The sequence below is a fragment of the Terrapene carolina genome, unplaced genomic scaffold, assembly GCF_002925995.2.
Source record: "Terrapene carolina triunguis isolate 2854851 unplaced genomic scaffold, T_m_triunguis-2.0 Scaffold85, whole genome shotgun sequence".
In the NCBI taxonomy this organism is placed as follows: domain Eukaryota; kingdom Metazoa; phylum Chordata; order Testudines; family Emydidae; genus Terrapene; species Terrapene triunguis.
In genome coordinates, this window is record NW_020664436.1 from 17250506 (window position 1) to 17277617 (window position 27112).

Genomic DNA, 27112 nt, shown 5'->3' on the forward strand with positions numbered 1-27112 from the left:
CTAATGGCTAGAAGTTGAATTGGACAAATGAGGTGCACATTTTCAACAGTGGGGGTAATTAACGATTGGAGCAACTTACCAAGGGTTGTGATGGATTCTCTAGTCTCACATCATTCTTCCATGTGATAGAAATTTTTAAATCAATATTGGATATTTTTCTAAAAACATAGGCTTTAGTTTAAACAAGAATTAATTCAGGGGAGTTCTATGGCCTGTGTTAAATGGGCGGTCTGACTAGATGATCATAGTAATACCTTTCTGGCTTTATAAGTACAATCCATACCTTTTTGCTGTCTCCATTTGATGGGGAGAAAAGTCCACCACTAGGCTCTCCATAAAATGCCTTCTATTCCACACACATTCTTGCTCAAAAGGTGGTTCTGTGCTGAAAAATTGACTTTATAAAATTGGTACCTTCTTATTTAACAGATCTGCTCCCTGAATGTATTCAGGGCCATAGTGAAGTTGAATACTTTAATTATTTCTGCTGATTTTAATAACAAATATGCATTTTACTACTTTTGAGCCCTTCTAGTTTATTACTGAAAAATAAAGACTAATGAAACTCGAGTACACTACAGGAATAGATCCCTTAGCTTTTAAGTTTGCTGAATGTATTTTTTCGTCTTTGTCAAACATTGCATCTCACATTTGGCCCTTTGCAGGTTGAGAGATACATGTACATCAGCAGCTGATTTAGTTTACTATATTCCTTTCAAGTATGTGTGTGAAAAAATTAAATTAAAGGCAATGGGTTTGCACAGCTATCAATTCTTTCTGTAAAATCTTTATTATTTGTGGTAACGTTCGAGAAGGAAAAATATCCAGCCTAACTTCTAGAGTTAAGTTTAAAAGGGTAGCAGTTAAGGGATGAAACATTGTTTTACCTGTACAATGAGTAAACCTGATAGGGAAATTACTGAACACGACATGGAACACCCACAATGCCATTATTACATGGAATCTCTTTTCAGAAATGGATGACACTTTAATAATAGCCTGGCAACGCCCAATTACTACCATAGAACCAGTTCTGATACTTGAACCACCACAAAACATGATTAAAATACTTCTTTAATTGTTATTTTCACCTAAAAACTAAAAAATAAATCTTGCCAAAAATAAAAAATGTTTGGTCTTCAGCCAAAAAAAAAAAAAAAGTTTGTTTTTTTGCTTTTTTTGTATTTATTTTCTTTTCGAGGAAAGCAAACACAGAAAAACTTAAATTTTGTTAAAAAAAATTTCAATGGAAAATTTTTAAACAGCCCTAATATCTTACTTTCAACATAGCCACTACTATGATGTCCTTCAAATAGGATTTTTATCACTCAGAATCGAAACTGCTAATTGAAATTGTGATAAACTCCAAGTTTAAACATGGCTTGCATTTCTGATCTTTTGGAAAAAACCCAAAAGGATCTTGAAATCACCACTTTACACCTAAAAAAGAATATCTGAGATATAAAGGATAAAATCATGAGAAGTGCTTGACTGGCCTCTCTCAAACAGCTGAATCCTGAAGTCAAATGCAGTCATGATTCCAGTGGGAATAGATTACTGGCTAAAATGAAGAGAGGATATTAGTGGTATACCCTCCCCCCCCCAAAAAAACAACCAACCAACCAAGCAAAATGACTGGATAAAGTGTTTCAGGTAATTGATAGATGATTGTAATGATTGGGTGTCAATAAGCGCATGCATGAAACCAGAGAAACCATGAGAAAAGAACTACTGTTTGTACTGCAGCATCTAACAATATAGAAAATGGCTTAAAGAGAATAACATTTCTTAAAATACTAGCCAACACATGATAGACAGTTGGAAGATCTGTTAGCAATTAAAATCTATAAAAAAACCCAACTTTAAAGCACTACTAGAAAGATCTATTAGGGTTCAATAAAAATATGTTCTGCTCATTAAAATGATTCCTTCCATACTGTAAAAATATCTAAACAGCAACTAGAATTTGGGCAAGCGTCTTACTGAATCCAATTCAAAGAAAGAAGCAGACTCGCTCAATTTCATTAGCTGCCACTTATGTTCCCCTGACCAAAGGAGACAACTCAGTATACATTGTACTGCTGCTGCAAGCTTGCATGAAATGTCACCTAATCACAAACTCAGAAAACAGTAGCAGACTCCAACTATTAAAGAGACCAATAGTTGGAGAAACAGCATAAATGATTACTATTTCAAATTTTCAACATAATCTGTCATATAGAATTAAGATTTGTTTTAAGAAAATATTTTACCAATATTATGCAATTTTCAAAAGCTATTAAATTGTTAAGTATAAAGTTTGCCTGGAGATTCAAATTATTTTAAAATTATTAAAAATGAGCTAAAATAATGTACCTGTAACTTGCAATCCCAAATTAACCATTTGAATTCATGCTTATCCCAGTTTTCACCTAAATTCCTACAATCATTTGAGTTTTGTTGTCAAAAGAAGGAATCCTGATACAGTGTCTCACTGAAAGGTTCCCTCTCTTGCTGAGGTATACAATGCTCACTTTTAAAATCTTTACAAATTGCCTTTGCAAATAATTAACATTTCCTCCACATTCAACAGATATGCCTTACACTTAATGCAAGGAATATCTATGTACAGAGTATGATATAACCCAATGAACCAAGATAAAGAAATGCTTAATACAACAGACTGTTAGTGGGGACAATTATTTTGTTCTGACTATCCAGGAAATTCAGAAATAAGCATTCCGGTATAGCACTCAGGGCTGTAAGGCTATGTGTACTGTTTCTTTAAATTTGTAGCACAAAGTCAAGCAGAACGGACTGCAAAGTGGAGTAAAGTAGACCATAAGTGTAGAATTAAAGATATTACTGGTTTCCTTATTCTAACAACATAACTTATGAATGAAGGTCTAGAAATTTGGAATTTATGCAAATACCCCATTTGCATATTTTATCAATTTTTTTCATTGAAAGGTTATTTAAATTCTCTGCTCCTGCTCCCTCATCAGTTTCTCTGTTACTGTAATAGGTTATAAAAGCTGGTAAAAATATATTACTACTAGATATTTACATGCCTTCAAGTCCAAGTTAAACGAGGCATAAATAGAAAGTGAAGCTAGGCTCTTGGGGCTATGATTTAATAATTAGTATTCACTGACAATCTGATTATTTGGGGGAGGGGGGAGTCTAAGATCACAAATTTTGGCAGTCACTAGGAGGAGGAGGGAGAAACCCAGACACTGAGGTGAGGGGTGGGGAGAGGGAAATGTGCTGCCTCAGCCAAGCTATGGAAAATGCCACGTTACCACCATTAACAATGTCAGAGACTGCAGGAGCGACAGCAAGGGGGCAGCACTGAGAATCCTAGTTCCTTTGGGGGGCGAGGGAGACAGACTATGTCCAGGGCTGTTTCAGTCTCCTTTGATCCTCTCTGAGAGGTGGGGGATCATAGAGGCTGCATCCAGTGCTCGCTCTATGGCCTTCCCCCTTCCTTCACAGTCCAAAATCCCCAAGCTGCACAGGGAACCTCCACTCATCCCACAGACTCTATGCTGTGAGGTCTGACAAGAAAGAAGTGAGAGTGCAACACTACTCCTAGGGTTAAATTCTGGCCCATTGAAGTCAAGAGGAGTTTTGCCATTGAACAAACAACAGGGCCAGAATTTCACCTCATAGTCTCAGCTAGGGTGTATCAGCTGTAACTGGAACAACCTCACTGAGACCATAGAGACCAGAAGGGTTTTATCCTCACCTCCTGTTTCAGTCTCCTTGTTTCCCCAGGAGATTCAGTCTCCCAGTTAGAGTCCAGGTTAGATCAGCAGAAATTTTGAGCCTGCAGAGGTGCCTCGGGCACTCAGCCAACCTATGATGAACTTCCTTGTTCAGAGTTAGAAGAAATTGGCTCTTCAGTGTTGCCAACCCCAAACGTCCAAAAATCAGGCCCCAAACAATAGTGAAGTTTAAATAAATAAACACCCAAAATGTATCATTTGCTTTCTGGCTTCTGAAACTTTAGGGTTCACTCTATTCACGTCTGCAAGATTTTCATTGTAATCATGTGGGCGGTAACCTCATTTAAAAAAAAATGGAAACTCAGATTTTCTCAATCATTTGACTCCAGAAGCTGAGGCTTTAAGAAAAACACTAAGTATCACAAGACTCTCAATATAATTGCAAAAGCTGGCAACACTGCATGATGTTGTTCTTTACCATTGTCATATAACCGGCAGATTGGCCTGCAGTTCTCAGGAGAGTGAAATCCAGGCCAAAACATAGGACATTTACAGACAGTTGGCTTCTGCTTCCATGTTCTCCAATGGCTGGCAGCAGGGGAAGCTGCTTGTAGGCCCAGTGTTGAGACAGCTGGTCCTGGGACAAAGGAGGAGGAAGGGAAGTGTAATAGAATCTTCCTCCCCAGTAGCATTAGTACTAAGCACCCACACCCTGACTACCCAACATCAAAATCCAAGATCAGCAAACTGAGCGAGTCTGAGGGGGTGCATCTGCCCACACTGGAAAGTGTGCATGGGATGTCTGGAAAGGAAGAGGGCAGATATCTGTCTGTCCTGGGGAAATGCCCGAGTGCAAGTCAAATGGAAATAGGGAGAAGGCTGGTTTGGATTGATGAGAGGCATGCTTGATGTTGCAGCACATCTGCCTTGCTCGACCCAGTCGGTGCTCCTTTCCTGCCTCCAAAACTGCGTTAACCACCAAGCGACAGGTTCTTTGCATTATTTTCCAAAAGCTTCCCTAATAGAAAAATGTTGCCTCTATTTCACAATTTCAGTCATATTTCAGACAACAAGTAAATAAGGACAATAGTGAACTGTGCTTTAGCAAAGATTTTTTGTTTTAAACTAACAGCTATTGAAGGGGAATATACAAAATAGTGTGTAACTTGTACGACAGATTATCCTATATACTTAACATTCTAATAGGATAAAGGTTAAGCATAATATTGTTTGACCCCTTCAACTACAGACATTCATGCCATGTTATTGTTAGTATTGCATGTTAAGCAAGCAAATTTTCAATGAACTCGTGTTGGCTTTACCACAGACACAGATGTTAGGCGGACTCCTTTGTTCATAAGGTTCTCATTATTAACTCAAACCAAGTTGAATATTTGACTGAAGGAAAGGACCATATCATTGTTTTCAGATTTCACTCAATGACTTAACTGAACTACATCTGCCAGCTTTAGAAATACCAAGTATTTCTTGGCGCCAGTACTGGCGCCTTGTTCTATGACTACCATCCTAAACGTTTCAGCTTGAGGAAGTCTAGTAACCATAAAAACAATTTAATAAAAACTTAAATTGTGATTAAAAGTTACTCACTAGCTGACAGAACACAGTAAAATTTGTTCTAAATATGAATTATTCCACAAAATAATCTAAGCACAGCAAATGGAATTCATGTCTGTAAAGATGTAGGCTAGAAAGCTAGAAAAATGTTTTCATGATTTATTAAGTCTGCACTATACTTGAAACCATATTTATTTAATAGGTAGGCTAGCAGTTCACAGGACAGTTCAGTCTGCTTTAAATCTATTCAAAGGCCCTGGGAAGCATAAAGGACACACTGAATATAAATATAACTCCTCTTTTCTGCCATCCTAGTATAAATGTGACAAATATTACAATCTCACCAAAATATTGCTCTTTATAACATTCTTGAAGATAAAGCAACTAAGAAGTCTATATGTGATATTCTAATACTAAACATAGGCGCAATTTTACACAGCAAATAATTAAAATGGAAGTCACAATGTTTCAAGGTGTCTAGGTTTCCAATGATGCTAACAGAGTTGGAATCAACAATACATCTCTTCATATAGGCTGGAGCCAAAGACACTAGATTTCATATATCTGACAGAACCCAAGTGAAAGAACGTAAATTGCAAGGCTTTGCATGAACAGCCACATTAATTGGGCAACCCTGTATATAATGCATGGCAATTATGTAACACTAGTCAAACGGGTAGATACACACTGGCATCAAGTACCTTCTGGCTTTTAGAAAAAAAAATATTTTTATTGAAACCCCTTACTTAATAAAAGTTTATTGTACTTACCGTGCTGGATGTCTTTCATATCTAAATGAAGACTGGACATTAGTATTCCAACTGCCTGAGATCTTTTGTTGCTTAATAACTTGACAACCTGGCCAAGAAAAGAAACATTTATTAACTTGCACTCAGCAGCCAGGATTTACAAAATATTTTGCATTGCTAGTTACGAATCCAAGAAATGCAAGGTACCTTGTACTGTACTTGTTTAATTGGATAAAACAGTTAGTAATGTGCTTTTATTCATGCGATGCAAAATGTACTTTTTCTGTGTAAGCCATGACAAGTGTAGACAGCCAGATAATCTGGGTGAAATCCTCGTCCTGTTGAATTCAGTGTAAAAACTGCCATTGATTTCAATGAAGCTACAATTTCACCCTCCATTAGGATATGCATTCCATCTTCACACTGATGTTACTGTCTTATAAAACAGGCTGTCATATAAAAAGTTTCCAACTGTGTTTTGGAATGTATTTGGTTTCCAAAACCACACAATGATTTCCAGCTTCAATGTAAGCTAAAACTGTGAGAATGTCATATTTTATTTGAATGTTTGACGCAGTAGTGGCCAATATGAATGATATTTAAAAAGCAAAATAACCATGTACATATTGAGATGTTCTTTGATCACTTTTAGGGAACACAAAAGGTCTCAAAGTATGTTATGAAAGCTACATCCAGCTACTCAAACAAGCAGTTTTGAGGTTCTGGAGTTAAAATTAGCTGCATACATATCCGTACATACCATGTGTTGGCTCTGTAAACACAAAAGCAACAATTAATTTACAGACTAGCTTCCAGATAGCTTTAAGCATAGTGGCCTCTTTCTTGCTTCTCATTCCAGTATTACAAAACACACAAAGAGTAGCTCCAGGAGAGATTCCTTATCAGGCAAATGATGTGGTCCTAGATAAAAGAGTTTTCTGTGTAAAGCAATTTGCTTCATAGTCTGAGAAGTATATGCCAATTACTTTTTGATTGAGACTACTTCTTTCTCACAGGCCATATAAGGGACACAAGACAGACTTTTCCTCTCTACAGGCCATTAAGTTTCAAGTGTTCTTGAAAAGCCAAATGTAATTAAAGCCAGTAAAAGTCCAATTTCCAGAAGCGACAGACTCCTTAACAACTATCAAAAACAGTTGATGGTGTTTATATTTTTAATTAAATTGGAGCATTCATAGAAAATAAATAATCTTAATTCATTCTCATAGAAAGGTTTCAAGACAAAAACTGTAGTTGCAATTATGTTTCTAGTTTTTGAGGGGAAACAGACTGGCAGATCAAAGTTATAAAACATTAAAATAAGAACAGCTAATTGATACATGACAGGTGGTTAAAAAAAATCAAACTATGCTAGTCAGCATTGCTGAGCAGTAAATAATGTTTAATACACAGAAAAAGAACAAAACCACATTTAATGTTGAACAATTAAAAAAAAAGAATTATGGACATTTTGAAGTCACTATTTAGGTTTTATTAGCTGGAGGATGCTGCCCAAATGGCCAAATCATCCATTCTCTCTTGGGAAAAGATTTCTCCCAACATTTGAAAGAGTGCAGCTGATGATGACTGAATTAAGCTAGTGAAAAGTTGGTTTATATCTAGGCAAGTATAAAGGTACACAAGGTGTTTTCCATCAGACCACTACTAAGTCTGATTCCTTCAGGATTTCATACAAGTGAATATAGGTTTTTAGTTTGATGTATAAAGAGAGGCTAATGGGAAATACAAGAGCATGACTTAGAATGTAGTGGACAGTCTGGCTAGAATAAGGAAGCTAGAGGAACTCCCAGAGTCAGGCTTTTACAGCCTAGCTTCTTACATTGTCTCATAAAAGTTAAAGTCTTCACTGTGTCAGCTTATATTTTGTCTTGCTTTCTCTACACCTCCCTTCTTCTAATTAGCCAGTGAAATGAAAATACTGTATCTTGCTGATGAACTGAAAAAGTAGCAAGCCAGAAACCAAATATGTTAACTTTTGCTTATGAATTTAAACAAAAAAACAACCCTAAACTCAAGATACAATTTGACAAAAAAATCATTAAGGAATCTCAAAACATAAAAATCAAATGGACCGAAAAAGCTACTGAACATGGATGTCAAATGCAGATTTCAGAATTAAAGGATAGCACTTGGACTCATAAGTAAGAAAAACAATTAGATTAATCTGGATCTTTCATCGAAGGAGCTCATAGTACTCTCTCTCTTTCAAACTAGAATGTCTAAATATCAGGTAAACCTCAACCTCTTAAGACAAATCTAGGCAGAGAAACAATCTGTAAGGGGTTTCTTGCAGTGGAGAGAAGCTATTAATTGTAACTAACAACATATTTTAAGACCATCTATGTCTGTCTACAAAATAAAACAACTCTTTGTCATCAGGCTGTGGCTTCAATCTTTCCAGCCATTATATTGCCACTAATAGAAATCTTGGCATCATGAGGGAAGTAAGCAATTACATAGAGAAAAAGCATTATTATACTGTTGTCACTTATACGTCTCCAAAGACTGTGCAGTACTGGAAAAACCATGAAGCATTTTGCTATAGACTACAGCACTCTTTCTTCTAGGAGCAGGAAATCCCCGCCTATGCCAACTAATAAATCTTTAGAAGTTTCACTGTAAAAATTATACATATTAATAGAAATGAATTGAACTCTGGAGATGGGGTGGAACTGAAATATTTTCCACTGCTTTGAATCCCAAGAGTAGAGCATCCCACAGGAGTATAATTGTGACAGACTAAGCCTGCTGTGGTCAGCTACAGAAGAAAGAGGTCCTTCTTGTGTTTTGTTTGAACCAGAATCTGCAGAAGGCAAGATAATTGCCCCAAACAGGAAACTGAACTAATGAAAATGGAAGTGGAAATACTTTAGGGAGAAATAGTCTCAAAAAAACAAAAGGATAAAGCAATTGAAAGTAAACTAGTTAGGTCAAAGCTCCGGAACTTGTTATAGAGTGAACTAATGGAAGAGAGAACAATTACTGTTTATTAAGTATCATAACTTTTCACTGTAACCAAATAGGGAAAGACATTGCCTACGTATATGATGTGAACTAGGAATATATTGGACCTCTGGGGCCAGAATTCTGAGTTATAAGAAGTGTATCCAAAGAAATATTGAAGTGAAGAGTAAGATCTATCATTTCTGGGCCTGCGAACAAAGTGTATAGAAAAGTGATTGAAAAGAAGGTTGTGACATAGTAATTGCCACTTTTTAGCTAGTTACATTTAAAAAGTAGGTTATTTCATTTTGATTTTTATAGGCATCTTAACTTTAGTTTTAATTCAATCCACAGAAAATTGCATGAATACCTAAGTTTCCTGTTTCCTTTTTCTTTCAATGTTTCCTCCAATACAGTGGCTGTAATGATACAATACTAATTAACAAAACATGAATATTAGCATATGTGCCTAAAGCAATTCCCACAATTTAAAATAAAATCATTTGCTGAGCAGTCTAGGCCTACTGGCTACAGCAGAGGTGGGCAAACTATGGCCCGCGGGCCGGACCGTCCTGCCTCGCCCTTGAGCTCCCGGCCGGGGAAGCTAGCCCCTAGCCCCTCCCCTGCTGTCCTCCCTCCCCCACAGCCTCAGCTTGCCATGCCACCAGAGCTCTGGGCGGTGGGGCTGCGAGTTCCTGACAGATAATGCAGGAGAGTTTTGCAAGAATTCTCACTTTCTGGTTCATATTTTAACTGTTAATATTAACCAAAATGTCCCATGGTTCTTGTTGGTAAGGAAAACTACTAATTAATTCTTAAACAAAAAATAAATCACACACATGCAACTCAGCTGTACAAAACCTAGAATCTATTATAAGATTTGTACGGAATATGCAAAAACCTTAAGTTTCCAAACAAGAACTTGAAAGACCAGATCAAAGCAATAAAGCACTAATCAGCCTGTATCCCCTTCACTGGGCAGGAACTAAAGCCTTTTAGGGTCTACACTGCACTTAGACCTGTGGCTGGTGACTTGGGTCATGAGGCTCCAACCCAGGCCTAAACATCTACATCACACTTAAACAGCCCCTTAGCAAGAGCCCCATGAGCCCAAGCCAGCTGGCACAGGCCAGCCGCAAGTTTCTAACTACAGTGTAGACATACTTTATTATTAACAGTCTAAAGGTAACAAATTTCTGGTGGAAGTGTATAGGTCCCTACAAATAATACCAAATGGAATTGTACATGTTTCCTATAAAGACTCAAGATTTATCATCACATTTAGGGACTGAGGACATCCAGTGGCTTCTTTACAATAGAAAGGGGTTAAGGCAATCCTAAAAGTAAGGCTGGAGTAAAATACTGATCAGGAAGGACATCAATGCTGGTAGCTTCACATTCTTGCTGCAACATTTTTAGCATAGGAAGCCAGTTCTGACTGCTAATGCCAAAAATATCCAACAACAGCCACTCAGCTGTTAAGGAGTGGAAGCAAGGAGAAGTGTCACAGCTCCAGCATTCAATGAAATGCACTGGAGCTGGCTCAAGACTAACAGCCAATGATCATGCTCATTGACTCTGAAGATGCACTGGCTAAGTGAGTTGACTGAACTGTATGTAATCACCAGCTGTTATTTTGGGGCTGTATTACTGCACTGGTCAAATGGGTTATTTACTTACATACTTTTGGTGGCAATGAATCTGGGTCAGGAGAAGGGGCCTTTGGAACAAGTTGAAGAAATTTGTGATGAGTCAGATGCCAACTTCTCTTAGATAGACTCCAGTCTATTCCAATCATAAAGAACGGCTACAACAGTGTATTGAAGCCTCCATGTCTTCTTTCACTTTTTATACCCTCCCCACAGACTTGAGGATGACATTTTATTGTCACCATCACCAGGTTTCCCAGGAAATATTCAGAACCAATCTCTAGTTTGTATTGACGGTGTTAAGGTAAAGGGAAAAGGAGCTGTAGCACATGAGTGGCAATGCTGTGATATAGCAAGATCCCCAACATTTTCTACTAGTCTTAAAAAGTAGTGTGCGCGGCCCCAAATGTTTAATACATATCTTCATGGCAAAGTGTTTAACAAAGCCACCCATATCACAGGGGGCCCACGTCACATGGGGGCCACTAGTACCTTCATGAATGCTGACCAGACTGAAGTCTAATGCTCCAGGGAAGGTTGGTTCTGGCTAGGCTCTGGCTTTGAACTCCATTCTCCCCCTTATATATATATATGTATGTTTCTTGACTGGGACCTCCTATCCAATCAGCTCTGCTCCATTCGCCAATTCAAGATTCTTCTTTACATCAATACAAACTAGAAATTTCAAAACTCTCCTCCTCTATAAAGATGCCATCCACCAGTTGTTGTCACATTGTATAAATTAGCACAATACCTTTAATGCAAACTGCTAGCCAGCCTTTTATGCCTACTTCATAATCCTGCAACTTTTGTTTGAAAATTAGGTCCGGGCTAACTCTTTAGCTTATCTTTCATTCTTTCCCACCTTCCTCACTATTCAGCATTCATAACTCATAAGCTTTCAACCCTATGTATAAGAAATTGTTCATATTCTTTCACACAGTTTTACCATTAAAATAGCATAGATTTATATGTTGTTGGTTGAAACAAATACCACTCATGTGTTATTATAGAGGTAATCCTCCAATAATAGATTGCTGCTCTAGTTAATGACTCTCTGTTATGACATTAGATGAAAAATTACTCAGATTGTTTAGATTCAGATACACAGTAATAAGTAAAATAAGCATCATGTTCTTCAACAGGAGACAGAACAATAGACTAAAATGTTCCTCTAATTAGAAGCAATCATGGATTCAAATTTTAAAACTGCAGAGGGAAAATACATAGAAACGTTTCAACTCCCTGGTTTTAAAACAAAACACAGGGCTCCCCCACAAACCGCCAGACCTGAGCATCTCTGCCAGTTTAGCTCATCGTTATCCACAACAACTGGCTTTTTTCCCCTCATTATTTCTTGAGGACCACAGCTATGATTTTCAAAAAGGGGTGACTCGGGTTAGGCTCTCCAGTCCCTATTTAGGAAACTATAGGGAGATTTTAAAAGTTTCTAAGTGAGTTACGAGCATAATCCCATTGACTTTCATAAGGCACAACATAGTCTTTCATCAAACTTACACTTTGTAAAAATTTGGTATAAAACCCACAATTTTCAAACTTCTCATGCAATGCACTTACCAGGCCATCTGCATGTGTGGTTACCTAACTGGTACAAACAATCTTAGTCACTGTACACACAAATTCGGCATACATTTGCTCATTCATTTTGAATGCACCATTGCATGCCTCAATTTGTTAAAAATTATGCTCATTCTGAAGTTACTTTATTACAAATTATCTCTGAACTTCAGGGAGATTGACAAAGGAAAGTGGAAAAGCAAAGGAGAGAAACTGCTATGATCTCAAATAAGAGATCTTAGATCCATTTAAAAACAGGAAATGTCTCACCTGACAGAGAGAAAAAGCTTTAGGGCCTTTCCTTTAAGTACAAGGTATGTGGTGACAGAAGAGAGTCTATAAAGATTGTGCCTTTTACTCAACTTATTCACTCCCTATGTGTCTTTCCAGTTATCACTGCTCAGTTTGGTTATTAAAACTCCTTTATGTTTTACTGAAGTCAGCACTTCAGAGCTAAAATAGCTATAAAGAAAAATCTACATTTGATTCTGTTCTATTCATACTAAGCAAAATCACTTTTCTACTTTCACAGGATTTTGGAGTGTGAAGAACAAAATTAAATTAAATCAGAGATCATATGGCGCTCAGATATAAAAACTAATGATTTGACATAAAATGAGCAAGTTTTATATAAATGTCATTGATGATAGATGTCAGACATTTAACTGTGATTGTATGAAACCATCAAATAACATTGCACTAAACCTTCATGTTTTGGGGTGACAAAATTTTAAACCACTTGATAGGGAAATGAGTGTTGTGTGTGGGAAGAAATTGTAGCCATTTTATAATTTGACCTACTCTAAGTATCACTGAACTAAAAAGTTTAAACTCTATTATTTTTCTGGAAAAAAATCACTTATTACTATCACTGAAGGGTTGGAACATTTAAACTACAAAATACAAAGTTGTACGGAGCATATGAAAACAGATTTGTAGTGGCTCATAACTTGGCCAAATGTGTGGAAAATTTCATAGGGACAGGCTACAAATGGGACATCCTTGACAGCAAGGTGACACTCTGCCAAATTTCAAAGTCTCTGCTCCAAAGCACAGAGGCACTAAAGTTTCTCAAGGAAAGAGTTTTATTTTTTTTTTTAACATGGCAATATTAATCCAAAATTATTCAGCCTGAGGCTGACACCTAGCATGGGGAATGTCTGCCTGAACCACTGGCAATGCCAAAAGCAAATGAAAACAGGGTTTTATAATGTAAAGAGCCAGGAAATCTTAATAACTGACACTAGCTTGGCCACCCATGGGGGGCTTTCTTTGAAGACAAATTCAGTGAAGCTTCACTGATTTACAACAGCTGAGAATCCTCATCCTACTACATTAATGAGGACAACAGACAACTCGCCGACACCTCCTACTATAGAGAACTCAAAGAACACTGCATACCACAATTTACTGAGGAATTTAAGGCTATCATCAAATCCTTCCCCAAAAAACTCCAAGCGAAATTCTACAAACTCATCCCCCAAAAACCCACCCCAAGGACCTTCTTCATGCTTCCCAAGATACCCAAACAAGATAACCCAAGCAGACCTACCATACTGGTCACAGCACTCTTATTGAAGGAATATCTAGACCAGTGTTCTCCAACCTTTTTTCGCCCAAGATCATTTTTTGAATTTAAGGGCAACCCAGGATCTACCCTGCCCCTTCCCCGAGCCCCCACCCCTTCCCCAAAGCCCTGCCCCACTCACTCCATCCCCCCGCTCTCTGTCGCTCACTCTACCCCATCCTCACTCACTCACCTCAGGCAGCTCCCGGTCAGTGGCGCAGTGGGGCTAAGGCAGGCTCCCTGCCTGCCCTGGTCCCACTCAGGCACATCGGCACCTCCTCCCCATCACGAGCCGGGCCACCCTGCCAGCAAGTAATGCACCATATGGCGACGCTGCACCTGGAAGGGGCCAATGAGCCCCTGCAGCCCCTGGGGGGGCACATGGCTCCGCACACTGCCCCTCTCTGCAGACACTGCCTTCACAGCTCCCATTGGCCACAGCTCCCCATTCCCAGCCAATGGGAGCTGCGAGGGTGGTGCTTTCAGGCAGGAGCAGCACGTGGAGACCCCTCCCCACACCGCAGGACCACGGGAACATGCTGGCCGCTTCCGGGAGCGGCGTGGGGCCGCAGCAGGCAGCCCCACTGCACCGCTGCAGCCAGAGATTGCGATTTACTGGGAGAGTCTCCAGGATTGACCAGTCGATTGCGATCAACAGGTTGGTAATCACTGATCTAGACTTGCAGAAACCATCCTCAAAGCACTCACCACACAAAGGGCCAGCTTCTTCTACAAACTCCAGAACATTTACAACCTCCCTCAGAACACCATCCTTGCCACCATAGACGTCACTTCCCTGTATACGACCACCCCTCACAATGAAGGCATAGCTCCCTGCCTCATATATTTACAAGACAATGGAGAACCCTCAGATACCCATCCCAAATACATTACCGAACTCATCTATTTCATCCTCACCCATAACAATTTTACATTCAACAATAAGCATTGTCCAAATCATGGGAACAGCTATGGGTACTAGGATGGCTCCCCAATACTCCCACCTCTTCATGGGCCACCAAGAAGAAGAATTTCTGGACCAAACCATCAAACCAGATGGTATACTGAAATATATTGATGATATTTTCATCCTCTGGCAACTCCCTCATAGATTTCCACCACAATTTCAACCACCACCACCACTCCTTAAAACACTTTCTGTAATACTCCCACACCAGCATCAACTTCCAGGACACCACAATGAGCTTCAACAGTGAAACCCTACTGATAACTATATACAAGAAACCCACAACTACCTTTATAGATCCAGTGACCACCCCAAACACACTAAGAAATATGCTATCGACAGCAAGGCAATATGATATATGCTCTGAGGAGAAAGTCCACAGAATGGACAATCCAAATACTGTGAGAAAACCTGCTTCAATTCAGAAATAAAACCCCAACCAACCACACATCCCTACTTGTCACCTACCATTCCACACTAGAACCCATATGGGTATAATTGAACATCTACAACCCATACTCAGTGGGAACCGCATCCTGAAATCTTTCCTGAACTCCCTCTTCTGGCCTTCAAATAATGTCCCACCTCTCCAAGCTCATCATCAGAAGCAAGCTCCTCACAGACTAGGGAACATCAACTCAAAGCGGCACCAGACCCTGCCAGACCAACAGATGCAAAACCTGCAGACATACCTACACTGCTACAATGATCAGCACCCCCTCACAACACACCTTTCAAGATCCATAGGTCCTACACATGCCTATCACAACATGTGTGAAACTCATCCAGTGCACTAAATGTCCAATGAAAACTATGTGGGTGAAACCGGACAATCACTGCGCTCTTGAATGAGCTCACAAAAAAATTATATGAGACAAAAACACCCTATCACCTGTGAGTGGACACTTTTCACAAAGCAATCACTCTATATCTGATCTATCAGTCCTCATCCTCAAAGGAAACCTGCACAACATTTTTTAAAAACGAGCCTGGGTGCTTAAATTCATAACTTTGCTAGATACTAAAAATCATGGACTGAATAGACACACTGGATTTATGGCTTGTTACAAAAATCTTAACGCACTAACCGCCCTCCCCACCAGCTGCTTTCTCCCCCATACTTCCTTTCCCCCTTATGACTAGAGAGGTGTTAATGGGCCACTTCACCAGGAATAATCCCTTGAAATATGTGTTAACTCTTTATGCTAAACAATCCGTTACATCTTGTATTTAGCCATGTCTCTCTGAGTTAGGACATGTCTACACTTACAACGCTGCAGCAGAGTAAGTTGCGTCCCACTGACACAGTGCTATGCACACTAGCGCTTATACTAGTGTAATTTATGTCACTCACGGGGGTGGACTCACACTTCTGACTGAAAAAAGTTTAACCAACAAAAGTGCGAGTGTAGATATAGCATTAGTTTCCCAGGCCTGAAGAAGAGCTCTGTGTAAGCTTGTCTTTCTCACCAACAGATGTTGGTCCAATACAAGATAGCCTGGGACTACCACAGCTACCACAACACTGCATGAAAGTTATTTGGACAGCTTTTTTCCAAAACTATTCCAAATGTAGCCAATGTTTTACATGTAGCAGATATAATCAACCCACAACTAAGCACGTATAAGCATCCTCATAGAAAAATAAATCAGTTTCCACAAATAAAATTTTTCTGCAAATAAGAACATTATTAGCACTGCTATTCAATGTACTGCATAAACACACAAATAATATGTATTTCAAAATCCAGAAGGAAAAACGAAAAGGTATTTTCCATAGATCAATAGGGTACAAAACACATCTACTTTGTATAACAGATCACCATAAAAAACACTACAGAAACACTAATTGTAGAATCTTTACAAATGCCAATATCTATCAGAAAATCCATGTAAGTCAGAAACAGTTTAAAGGTGCTTCCTATAAAACACTCTTGTGGAAGTATGGCTATGCCTTCTCACAATAATGGCTTCTTCTGCAGAGCACGGATGAACTTCATTATCCAAATGTTTACTATGGTATAATTTAAAAAGTATTAAAAATGAACTCGCATTCAAATTTACTGAGGATGTGTGCATAGAATAGGTTTTTAAAGTCTATCCATTTCAAATCTCTATTGGTTTAATATTTTATGAAACCTAAATGATAAGCTGTTTGCAGTGTTATTGTGGAAGAGCTGTGCAGCTTTTAAGCTTGTCTCTTTCACCAACAGAAGTTGGTCCAATAAAAGATATTACCTCACCCCCTTGTCTGTTTATCAATATGAACATTTTACATTTACATCTTCAGCAATTGCTACTTCTAATGCAGGCTTCTGTTGCCTCCTCTGCATAATAAGCAGCAGATTTAGCTATCAGTTTGATATTTCCAGAGACAGAAGTTCAACAAATCAACCTATCTATAATGGCATTTTCAGGTGGGGGAAGCTGGAGGGGCAGCAGCACCACATTAATCTGATAAATACAACAGAAGTAACACTTAAGGGGATACTTTTGTATCGTGTTGAAATGGCAACACAAATTGTTGGTTCTAAATTGAAACACATTCTTAAGTTCAATCTTGTTAACTTCTGTGCGCAGGCAGCATGTTCTTTGGGAATCCTTTCAAAATGTTCAGGGACTACTTGAAGCATAATTGATAACAATATAAGAAAATTCTTGACATTGGAAGGAAAACAAATTCTGTCAGTCATTGAAAGCCACATCCACTAATGTTTAACCACAACTACTGTCTGTCTCTGTTTAACCACTATTTGTCTGCCACATAGAACTTAATAGCCATCATTTTTATTGTTTACAGAGGTTTGCATTGCCAAACCCCATAAAATGTAAACAAAGTAACATTTCACAGGGCAGGCATCAGGTATAATTTTGTACTCACTTCTCTTCATGCCGAGTTACTATATGTACATGGTTCCAATAATAACACCATCTGATTTTTTCAGTGTCAAAAGCAGCAAGAATCCACTTGGTTTTTCACATATTTAAGACCCTGACACCATGAAGCAATTGAATATGACATATTAAAAACCTGGAAGGTGAACACTGACTCATTTCACTATAAACAGAAAAACATTGCACATAATGCAACCTTGCATATCTGTCAGAGTATATATTGTAGATTCTACAATTCATAACCAAAGTGTGATTGTTTTACTTTTATATAATTCTGATGTTGAAATATTGTATTTTGATCCCAACAAATACATTCTGTTAAGTCTGCAGCAAATGAAAAAAAATCATTGTTTGAAATGTAGAACACGTTTATAGGACTATAGTGAAAATTAAGTTACTTATGATTAAGTGGAGTGCTCTAGTGGCTGAATCTTGAAGATGCTGAGCTCACTGAACTCCTATTGACATGCAGCATCTTGCAGAGTTGCTCAGGACCATTGCCAGGGTTCCTTCCTCTGAACTCTGGGGTACAGATGTGGGGACCCACATGAAAGACCCCCTAAGCTTATTTTTACCAGCTTAGGTTAAAAACTTCCCCAAGGCACAAATTCCTTCCTTGCCTTAGTATCGCTGCCACAACCAAGTGATTTAAACAAACATTCAGGGAGGGCCACTTGGAGCCCTACCTTCCCCAAATATCCCCCCAAGCCCCTACATCCCCTTTCCTGGGGAGGCTTGAGAATAATATCCTCACCAATTGGTACAGGTGAACACCAACCTAAACCCTTGGATCTTAAGAACAATGAAAAATCAATCAGGTTCTTAAAAGAAGAATTGTAATTAAAGAAAAGGTAAAAGAATCACCTCTGTAAAATCAGGATGGTAAGTACTTTACAGAATAACAAAAGACAAAAAAAAAAAAAAAAAGAGGATTTCCCCTTTAGGCAAAACTTTAAAGTTACAAAAACAGGGATAAACCTCCCTCTTAGCACAGGGAAAATTCACAAGCTAAAACAAAAGTTAACCTAACACATTTATTTCCTATTACTTACTATTTCTGCAATACTAGATGCTTAGTTCAGATATGCTTAAGCAGATGTAATTTCCCTGTTCTGTTTCCTGGCTGGCTCCGAGAGACATAGACCGAAAATCTTCTCCCACAGATTTGAAAGTATCTTCTCCCCTTATTGGTCCTTTTGGTCAGGTGCCACCCAGGTTATCTGAGCTTCTTAACCTTTACAGGTAAAAGAGGAATTAACCCTTTACAGGGTAAAGACGGATTTTATGCTACCCTTAGCTGTATGTTTATGACAACCATGAAGTCTCATGCCCTTGCGTCTTCACATCTTCACTTCAGGTCAATGCTTTGCAGACCTCAGAATCATCAGGAGACATTGGCCCCTGAAGATGGGTGGCGGTGTGCGCGTTGTGGGAGGGCAGGTGACGGCATCACGTGTAATTGCACATGTAACTTGACATCAAGCTCATTAAAGATTTTTTTGGAAAGGCATATAGGAACTGAGAAAATAAAGGCTCATAAGCCACAGACTTCAAAGACGCAGGGAAGGCAAGTAAAAATCTATGAAGACAATGTATTTCTAGTTCTCCATTTACTTGTAAGTATTTAATTTTCACGCTTACTTAATTGCCTCCACAGATCCTCTTTCCTGGAGATTAATTCCAAATATATGATGATTAATTAGCAAACAATGGCATCTCATCTTGCTGCTAGCTGAAGTGGGGCAGCTGGTCTGGGGAACGTGTGTGCATGTGCAGGGAGTGCCTGTGGATAGAGCAGGAGTTATGATGGAGGGGTGAATGAGAATGTGGAGCAAACAGTGAGTCTAGTACCATATTCCTGGTACAATGGGCTTTATGCCCCCCCCCCCCCCCGATATCTGAAATCAAACCTTCAGTTATCAACTATGAGTATAAAGAGCAGGCCATTTTAGTAGCATCTGTACAGAACATCCAAAGGAGAAAATTTCTCCAAATACAACAAACTAGATGGACTTCCAGAAAGACCTAAGCTATCCAGTCTACCCAGGAAATAGCCACATGCTTACAATAAGTTTGTGGAGTAAAGCCCAGCAGAGTCATGGGGTCTGGAGAGGAGAACTGGAGATTTAGATAAAAATTAGACTTTCAGCAAGATATTCAGAAAAGATAATAAAAACTACCTTGCCTTTACAAAGACATTGGAAGGGGGGTAAGCCATAAAAGCTTGAAGTTGACTCACACACACCTGACAGAGGCCACCATCACCAAGAAGGCCACTTTTAAATATAGATGTCATATGGACATCACATGATTGAAGGATCTGTAAGCCTACCAAGCTGCATTAGAGGGGTACAGTTACAAGAAGTCCTTAAAGAATCACTTTATAAGCAAATGCAGGTGAAAAAAAAAAATAGCCAGCATGGCAAGTGGCGTTCTAAGATGGAGGGCACTCAACAAGAATGAGGAATCAGATCCTGCCTGCTAAACTGGGAAACGTGAGCTTTCACTATGGACTTGAGCAGAAATTGAAAAAACTTCAAGCCACAAACCCAAGGATTCTGTTGTTAGGATGCCAGAATCCACCACATGATGCTGATTGCCATAGTATCAGAGTGCCTGTTGGCTAAATAAAGAGAAACTTTGTCTGTATGAACCCCACAACCTTTCTATTGAATTATTTAATTTCCCTTTTCACACCACTTCATTTATTTATTCTGTTTATGTTGCACATGTGGACATAACCACATAGGACAATAGTGCATGGCAAGCCAAAGTCTGAATCTACAGTGCATTGGCTTGCCACACAGCAATGTCCCATGTGGACACTGCTACAGTGCACATAAAAGTTCCCTAGCATGAACTACAGAACTTATAGCGCACTGCAGCAGCACCCACATGAGATATTACTGTGTGGCAAGCTGGTGTGCTGTAGATCCACTACCTGGCTTGCTACGATGCACTAAAGTTCTGTGTAGACAAGCCCGTATTCTTAGAGAAGTGTTGCTATTTCATTCACTAGCTGGAGATAAAAATCATTGTAAGGCTCAGCTCGTGTGAACTCATGTTCACTTTGAGCAACAAATACAATCATTCGATCACAGGAAAGAAAGGCAAACCCCATACAGTGAACAAAGTGACACATTTTTCTTCCCTTTTTTGTTAAAGAACTGCTGTAAAAGTCAAAAAAGCCAAATGCAAAGGAAAAAAAAACACTGATACAGTCATAGAACATTAAAAGCTTATAAACTTATATAAATTATATTTCTTATAATGTAAATTGTGCAGATGGACAGCACAGCCACTTTATTACACAGAAACATACTGTGTAGGAAACTGCAATCAAACTTTCAAGAAGATGCCAGAACATAAGAATTCTGAAGTTACTTTAAAGGATTTAAAGAAAAACAGAGCTTCCATTGTATATATGTGCCATTGTTAGGGAATTTTTCATAAATATTTGCCACTACTCTGAACATTACTAGTTTGGTTCCTACAATGAATCATGAGATGCCAAAAATGCCTACATGTTATCCAGTCAGTATATACATGCAATGAAAGTGGAATGGTTTATAAAGCACCTTGAAAGACAAACCTTTATAAACCATCTATAAAACTAGGTATCACATATAAATGAGGCAGATAAAAATTTCTAAAAAAGTACAGCAAAAATGGTCTTATTTCAACAAAATTTCAGCCACTGCACTTTTTCATTTTTCTGTTCTTCTGTGATATTTTGTTTGTGCATAGCCTCCATGTCATTCAGGGAAAAAAATCTGAAATAATTGGCCATGTGCCTTACCAGTGTTTAAGTCAGTTGCACTAATGAAGTACTAACAGACTATTTGAGGAAAAACTCATAATAATTGGCAAGGGGTACAAAGTAAAACTATGTTGAGGACAGGATAAGACCAACATAGGCCCTAATACTATAAATTGTTCAGGCTACCTTCATTAGAACTGTGTGCAAATCACAGACTGAAATAGGCTGGCTGCACAGTGTCATTTGAGAAGGCTACTTTGCACAGGCTACTCAATGTAACAATCCCAATTATACGGTCAGTTCTGCGGCTCCCCATCCCTGGATGCTGACGCACAATTAGAAGATATTGCATGCTTGAATGGCTGGCCAAATGACAGACCGACTTTTTAAATGTCATGTAGCACTAAAGGAACAATACCTAGTCAAATAATGTCTGTGTAAAGATTATCATTAAACATTGCCAAATCTATGGCACGGAGATATTGAAGAGGACTGTTATAAAAGGCAGTCTGGGTTTGGAAAAATCCTGTACTGTATTGCCATGTATATGGACACATGAGAACCATAACAACCATAGAGAAACCACCACCATACTTACAAGACAATGACAAGTTTGAATGAGTGTTTCAACTGCTCATTCCAATTCTGAATAAGAACATGTTTCTGTGTGTGATTCCTGTGTCAGTCTGATTATCATACAAGTAACAACAAAAGAGAGACTAATTGGAAGGTAATTTATTTTGAACAACTAACTATTCAGAACTCTCTTTATGCTCATGTAGATGTAAAGCTGCAATAGCTTACGTATCAAGGTTTAACCTGCTTAAAAATCTTTACATTTATAATGATCCTGGTTTTTCCCAATTTACTGCAATCCTTTCCACTTCAAGAAGTTTTTTTGATCAATATATTTTTTTCCATTTTGCTTTTCCATTTTTATTATGCATTCATGTGCATGTACTATATAAACAGACACACACACACACACACACTATAAGCTCAGTTACCATGCTTATTTTTATGGTAGAAGAAGCTAGATGGACAAAAACTTTCAAGCATTTATTTTCAGATAAGTCACTAAATTCTTACCAGCTTCACCCGTTATATTCACTTTAAATACTTAAGAACAAATTGTGAACTATATATTGTGCACACATACACACATATTAATGTTAGATGCTATATATAGATAGATACATACATATACTTAAAATTTCACCTGTGTTGCTAGAATAGAATTTTTTTTCTTAAGAAACTCACTATTTTAATGGAAATGAAGAACTACCCGCTTTTAGGAACATAACTAAGGGTATGTCTACACTACAGGATTAATCCGAATTTAGATAATTCGAATTTGGGAAACAGGTTGTATAAATTCGATTGTGCGCGGCCACACTAAGCACCTTAATTCGGTTTTTAACCACATTAATTCGGTGGTGTGCGGCCACACTACCCCATTAACTTAAACACAGTAATTCGGTGGTGTGCGGCCACACTAACCCTAATTCGAATTAACAAAATCGATTTAGGCGTTACTCCGCTCGTCGAGGTGGAGTACAGAAATCGATTTTAAGTGCCCTTTAATTCGAATTAACTGGCTCTGTAGTGTGGACGGGTGAAGGGTTAATTCGGATTAACGCAGCTAAATCCGAATTAAAGTCCTAGTGTAGACCAGGCCTTAGTTTAAACCTTGAAATCACTGAGTTTTTTGAAGTCAGAAATGTTAGTTCCATTAACTTTTATATTTGTATGTGTAATTCACAAGTGTGTAAGTAAACAAAGCTGTCAACTGTACTCTGGAACAACTACAGCTCTAATGTACAGTTTAATCATATTTGTTTCTGGCTATTATTTTAAGTTTGTTCTAGCCACTTCCAGAGACCATGCAAAGATTTTAAAAGCAATACATACAGGGACAGAGCTTCATTTGACTATAGAGGAAGTTAGTAAATGTAGCTAGCTTCTAAAATTATTACCCATACTCTCCTTTTATTTATATATATGTGTTTGTTTAAACAGCATGTAGAATAACATTTTGGAAAAAAAAACCAAACACATACATCACAGCTTCCTATTGCAGCCCAGGTATGCATAGATAGATACCAACCCAAAAGCATGGGAAATGAAGAGTACTCACTTGTTTAGCCTTTGTCTTTGTGATGGTGTCTGAAATTGGTTTCTTCCTCTCTTTAACAGCTGTTTTGGAAAACAGTTCTTCAAACTCATGATAATCTATGGAAGGCTCTTCAATTTTTTCCCACACAAGCGAAGCATTAGAATCTCTAAAGTTAAGCAAAAGACCTATGTAGAGCAATGTCAAACTAAATATAGTCACAAATGGTGGAATGAAGAAAAATAATATTAATAGTATTTTTAAGTGATTGCTACTGTCAAGAGTAGCAGGAGTTTAATAGACTGTATTTTGGATCTAAAGTCCTTATTAATTATATATTGAGTTTTCCCTTTTTCTACACCCCAATATGCTTCAAACTGCTTTATATTCACACATGCCACACAGTTTGGTTTATCACTAGCTCAGTATATTAAAAAAAACTACCAGACCTGGAAATAAGCTTGGGCTGAGAAAAGATAAACCCACTATTAAGTGGCAAAAAGTATGAAGGTGGAGGAAGTGGTAGGCAGGGAGAGAGAATATTACATTTCCCTACGAGTATGAAATCAGTATTTCCATAAACAATGAGCATTCCACAAAATAGAAAAATACATTAACGACAAATCTGATGTAAGCCAGAGCAGCATCAAGCAACGAGGGTTACAGGCAATTGGACCTTTTACATCATAAGGTAGGAGACATGGGGAGTGAGTGTGCGCAGATCATGGATTCATTTGGAGGACCATAAACTACCTGAGTTTGCAAGTTGCTTGAGACAGGACCTTGGTACTGGTGGAAAGGGGAAAAGGGACAAGCGACTTACATTTGAGTCACAAAATGCCTGACATGTATCACCATATTGAGAGCTGAGGGTCCACAGAACCCTGAGGGTCCACAGGATGAGGCCCAAAGTTATCCAAAAAATGGTTCTTTAAAAAATTTCTCAAACAAAAAAAAATACCCACCCCCCCCCCCCCCCCCCCGGCACGTACCTGTTCTAGATAAAAATGGGAAAAAATAGCACTTCTTACTAATATGCTCTCTGTAGTTCATAAGGACAGTATTGAACTATTACCTTTGTAAAATAGCTTTCATGGGTAATAAGCAGTTCAAGGTTAATTTTAACATACAAAATGCTAAACGCAATTGGCATTTTATTTAAATGCCAGTTACAATTAAAATTGCAATTATACTGAAAATGTGTATGTTGTAAAGAACCATTTACAAGACACTAAAGCACTTAGTTAATTTCACCCCATGTTACTGAAAAAGGCTTGGAACAAAAACAAATTCTCCATCTTCACGTTATACATATTTTACCTTTTACTATGAAGCTGAATTCTTGTCCAATAAAGAGGCTTCATGGGTCGAGAAGGTTCTATTGCATGTTTCCTGCTCCCTTTATCCTGATTCATCCCCATTACAAATAAACCGACTGGTAATGGAGGAGGAAGAACCCCACAAACTTGTGGAAGGCCAAAAGTTGGCAGGAAGCCTCCCTGGGCTGGTGGTGGAAGAGCTGCCCCAGGTGGAGGTGGCGGCGGCGGGGCAGGAGGTGGCATTCCTATGCCAGTTAAAGGCAGGGGAGGGGGTGGTACACCTGCACCAGGCAAAGGTGGGGGAGGGGGTGGCATCCCCATACCAGGAAGAGGTGGGGGAGGGGGCGGTACACTTATACCAGGAAGAGGTGAGGGTAGTACACATACACCAGGCAAAGGCGGGGGAGGGGGTGGCATTCCTACACCAGGAAGAGGTGGGGGTGGAGGTGGTAGACATACACCAGGCAAAGGCGGGGGAGGGGGCGGCATTCCTACATCTACACCAGGCAAAGGTGGGGGAGGGGGTGGCATCCCCATACCAGGAAGAGGTGGGGGATGGGGCAGTATACCTACACCAGGCAAAGGTGGGGGCGGGGGTGGCATTCCCATACCAAGCAAAGGAGGTGGGCATGGGATACTAGCACCAGGCAAAGGAGGGGGTGGGGGAGGGGGAGGGATTCCCATACCAGGCAAAGGAGGGGCCGGAGGTATTCCGGCCCCAGGCAGAGGAGGGGCTGGAGGTATTCCATCCCCAGGCAGAGGAGGGGCTGGAGGTAGGATTCCTGCACATGGAAGAAATGGGGGAGCGGGAGGCAGTGGCATCACTCCATCAGGCAAAGGTGGGGGTAGAGGAGGTGGCATAATTATGCCAGGCAACGAGGGGCCCAGGGGTGGCATTGCTGTGCCAGCCAAAGGCAAGAAAGGTCCTGAACCAGGCAAAGGTGGTGGGGATGGGACACCTGCACCAGGCAAGCTTGATGTGAAAGAAGAGCCTCCTGCTCCAGGCAGGGGAATAGATAGTTCTGTGCCAGGCAGTGGGGGTGGGATGCTACAAGTGGGTTCAGAGGATACGGAAGGGAAACATTCACTGCAAGTCACACTCTCAGTACTTCGAGACTGATGGGGAGCTGGCGATACAGTAGCTTCTTCAAACAAAGAGGACAGATCCGTGTCAGGTCCTGGACGAGGTGGCTGTGATGTACTTTCTGTGGACTGGCTTTCATCCAGCTGCATTGAGATTAATTTTGGTGACAGAATTAAAGATACTTCAGAACAATATGTGGGATCTAGTTCAAGAGTTGGCAATTGTTGAGATGGCCGTTCAATTTTATCTCCTTCCAGGTGGGGAGGAGACTGTGGCAGTGTGTTGGCTGAAGGCTTTGAGTGTATAAAACAATCTTCTACTGGTGAAGTCTGTACTGATTTTACTTGTAAAACAGTTTTCGGTAGGACATTCTCTTCATTTGTTTGAAGATCCACATTACCACGTTCCCCACAAACTGAGTGTCCACTCTGACTCTCTTGGTCTCTTAAAAGAATCTGTGCCTCTGTTGCTGGGAACTGTTTCTCCAGTTCTGCAATTTTGGTCCTCAGATCCTCAATGGTTTGCTCCAGCTGCTGAATTACATTAGCACGTTCCTCAGATTTCAACTCAAAATCATCCTTCAAAAAGAAAAGATAAGTCAACACACAGAAAGATGAGATAACGGTTATCAGCGCACATGGGCAGTGAAGCTAAATAGGGATTAGCACCATTCAGAGCTAGAGAAAGCAATTTACTTCTACACTCAGTAAGAACGGAGACACCATATCCCCAGATACAACCTACTATGGAAATTAGTTTAGGCACTCACATTGTAATTAGTGATTATTATGACTTCATCAGCATGTATGTTCTTTATATTGTGATGTTATTTTCCTGTCTATAGTACTGCTTTCCAAAAATGGACAAAGAACCACAGAGCAGTGGATTAAAAGTACTGCAACTCTCTTTTTGCAGTTAGATGTAATATATGTAAAATATTTAAATTTGCACAAATTTTCACTAATGATTGAAAACATTTAAAGTATTTCTTTAGTTCACTGTTACTGTGCATGATAGACCGGGTGAACTACCGAATGTTACATTTGAATACATGCTAAACTAGCCAGGCCTTATTCACCCGAGAATGGATAAAAGAAAAGAATAGGCAACTAATTTTGAAAAGAATGCAATCATACTGGTTTTCATGGCCAAGTTATGATGGCAGAAAGTCCTGCATGTTGAGTA

The 27112-nt window shown here is 39.2% G+C and overlaps 1 protein-coding gene across 1 annotated transcript in view; it reads right to left on the reverse strand.

Moving 5' to 3' along the window:
• The window catches only part of FMN2 (formin 2), a 219322-nt gene that overhangs the window by 116943 nt on the left and 75267 nt on the right, over positions 1-27112 (reverse strand). The window contains exons 6-8 of the mRNA XM_026649606.1: positions 24845-26505; positions 23549-23693; positions 6053-6140 (exon numbers count right to left, since the gene is read on the reverse strand). Coding sequence (XP_026505391.1) covers positions 6053-6140; positions 23549-23693; positions 24845-26505 — 1894 coding nt within the window. The remainder of the gene's footprint in view (positions 1-6052; positions 6141-23548; positions 23694-24844; positions 26506-27112) is intronic.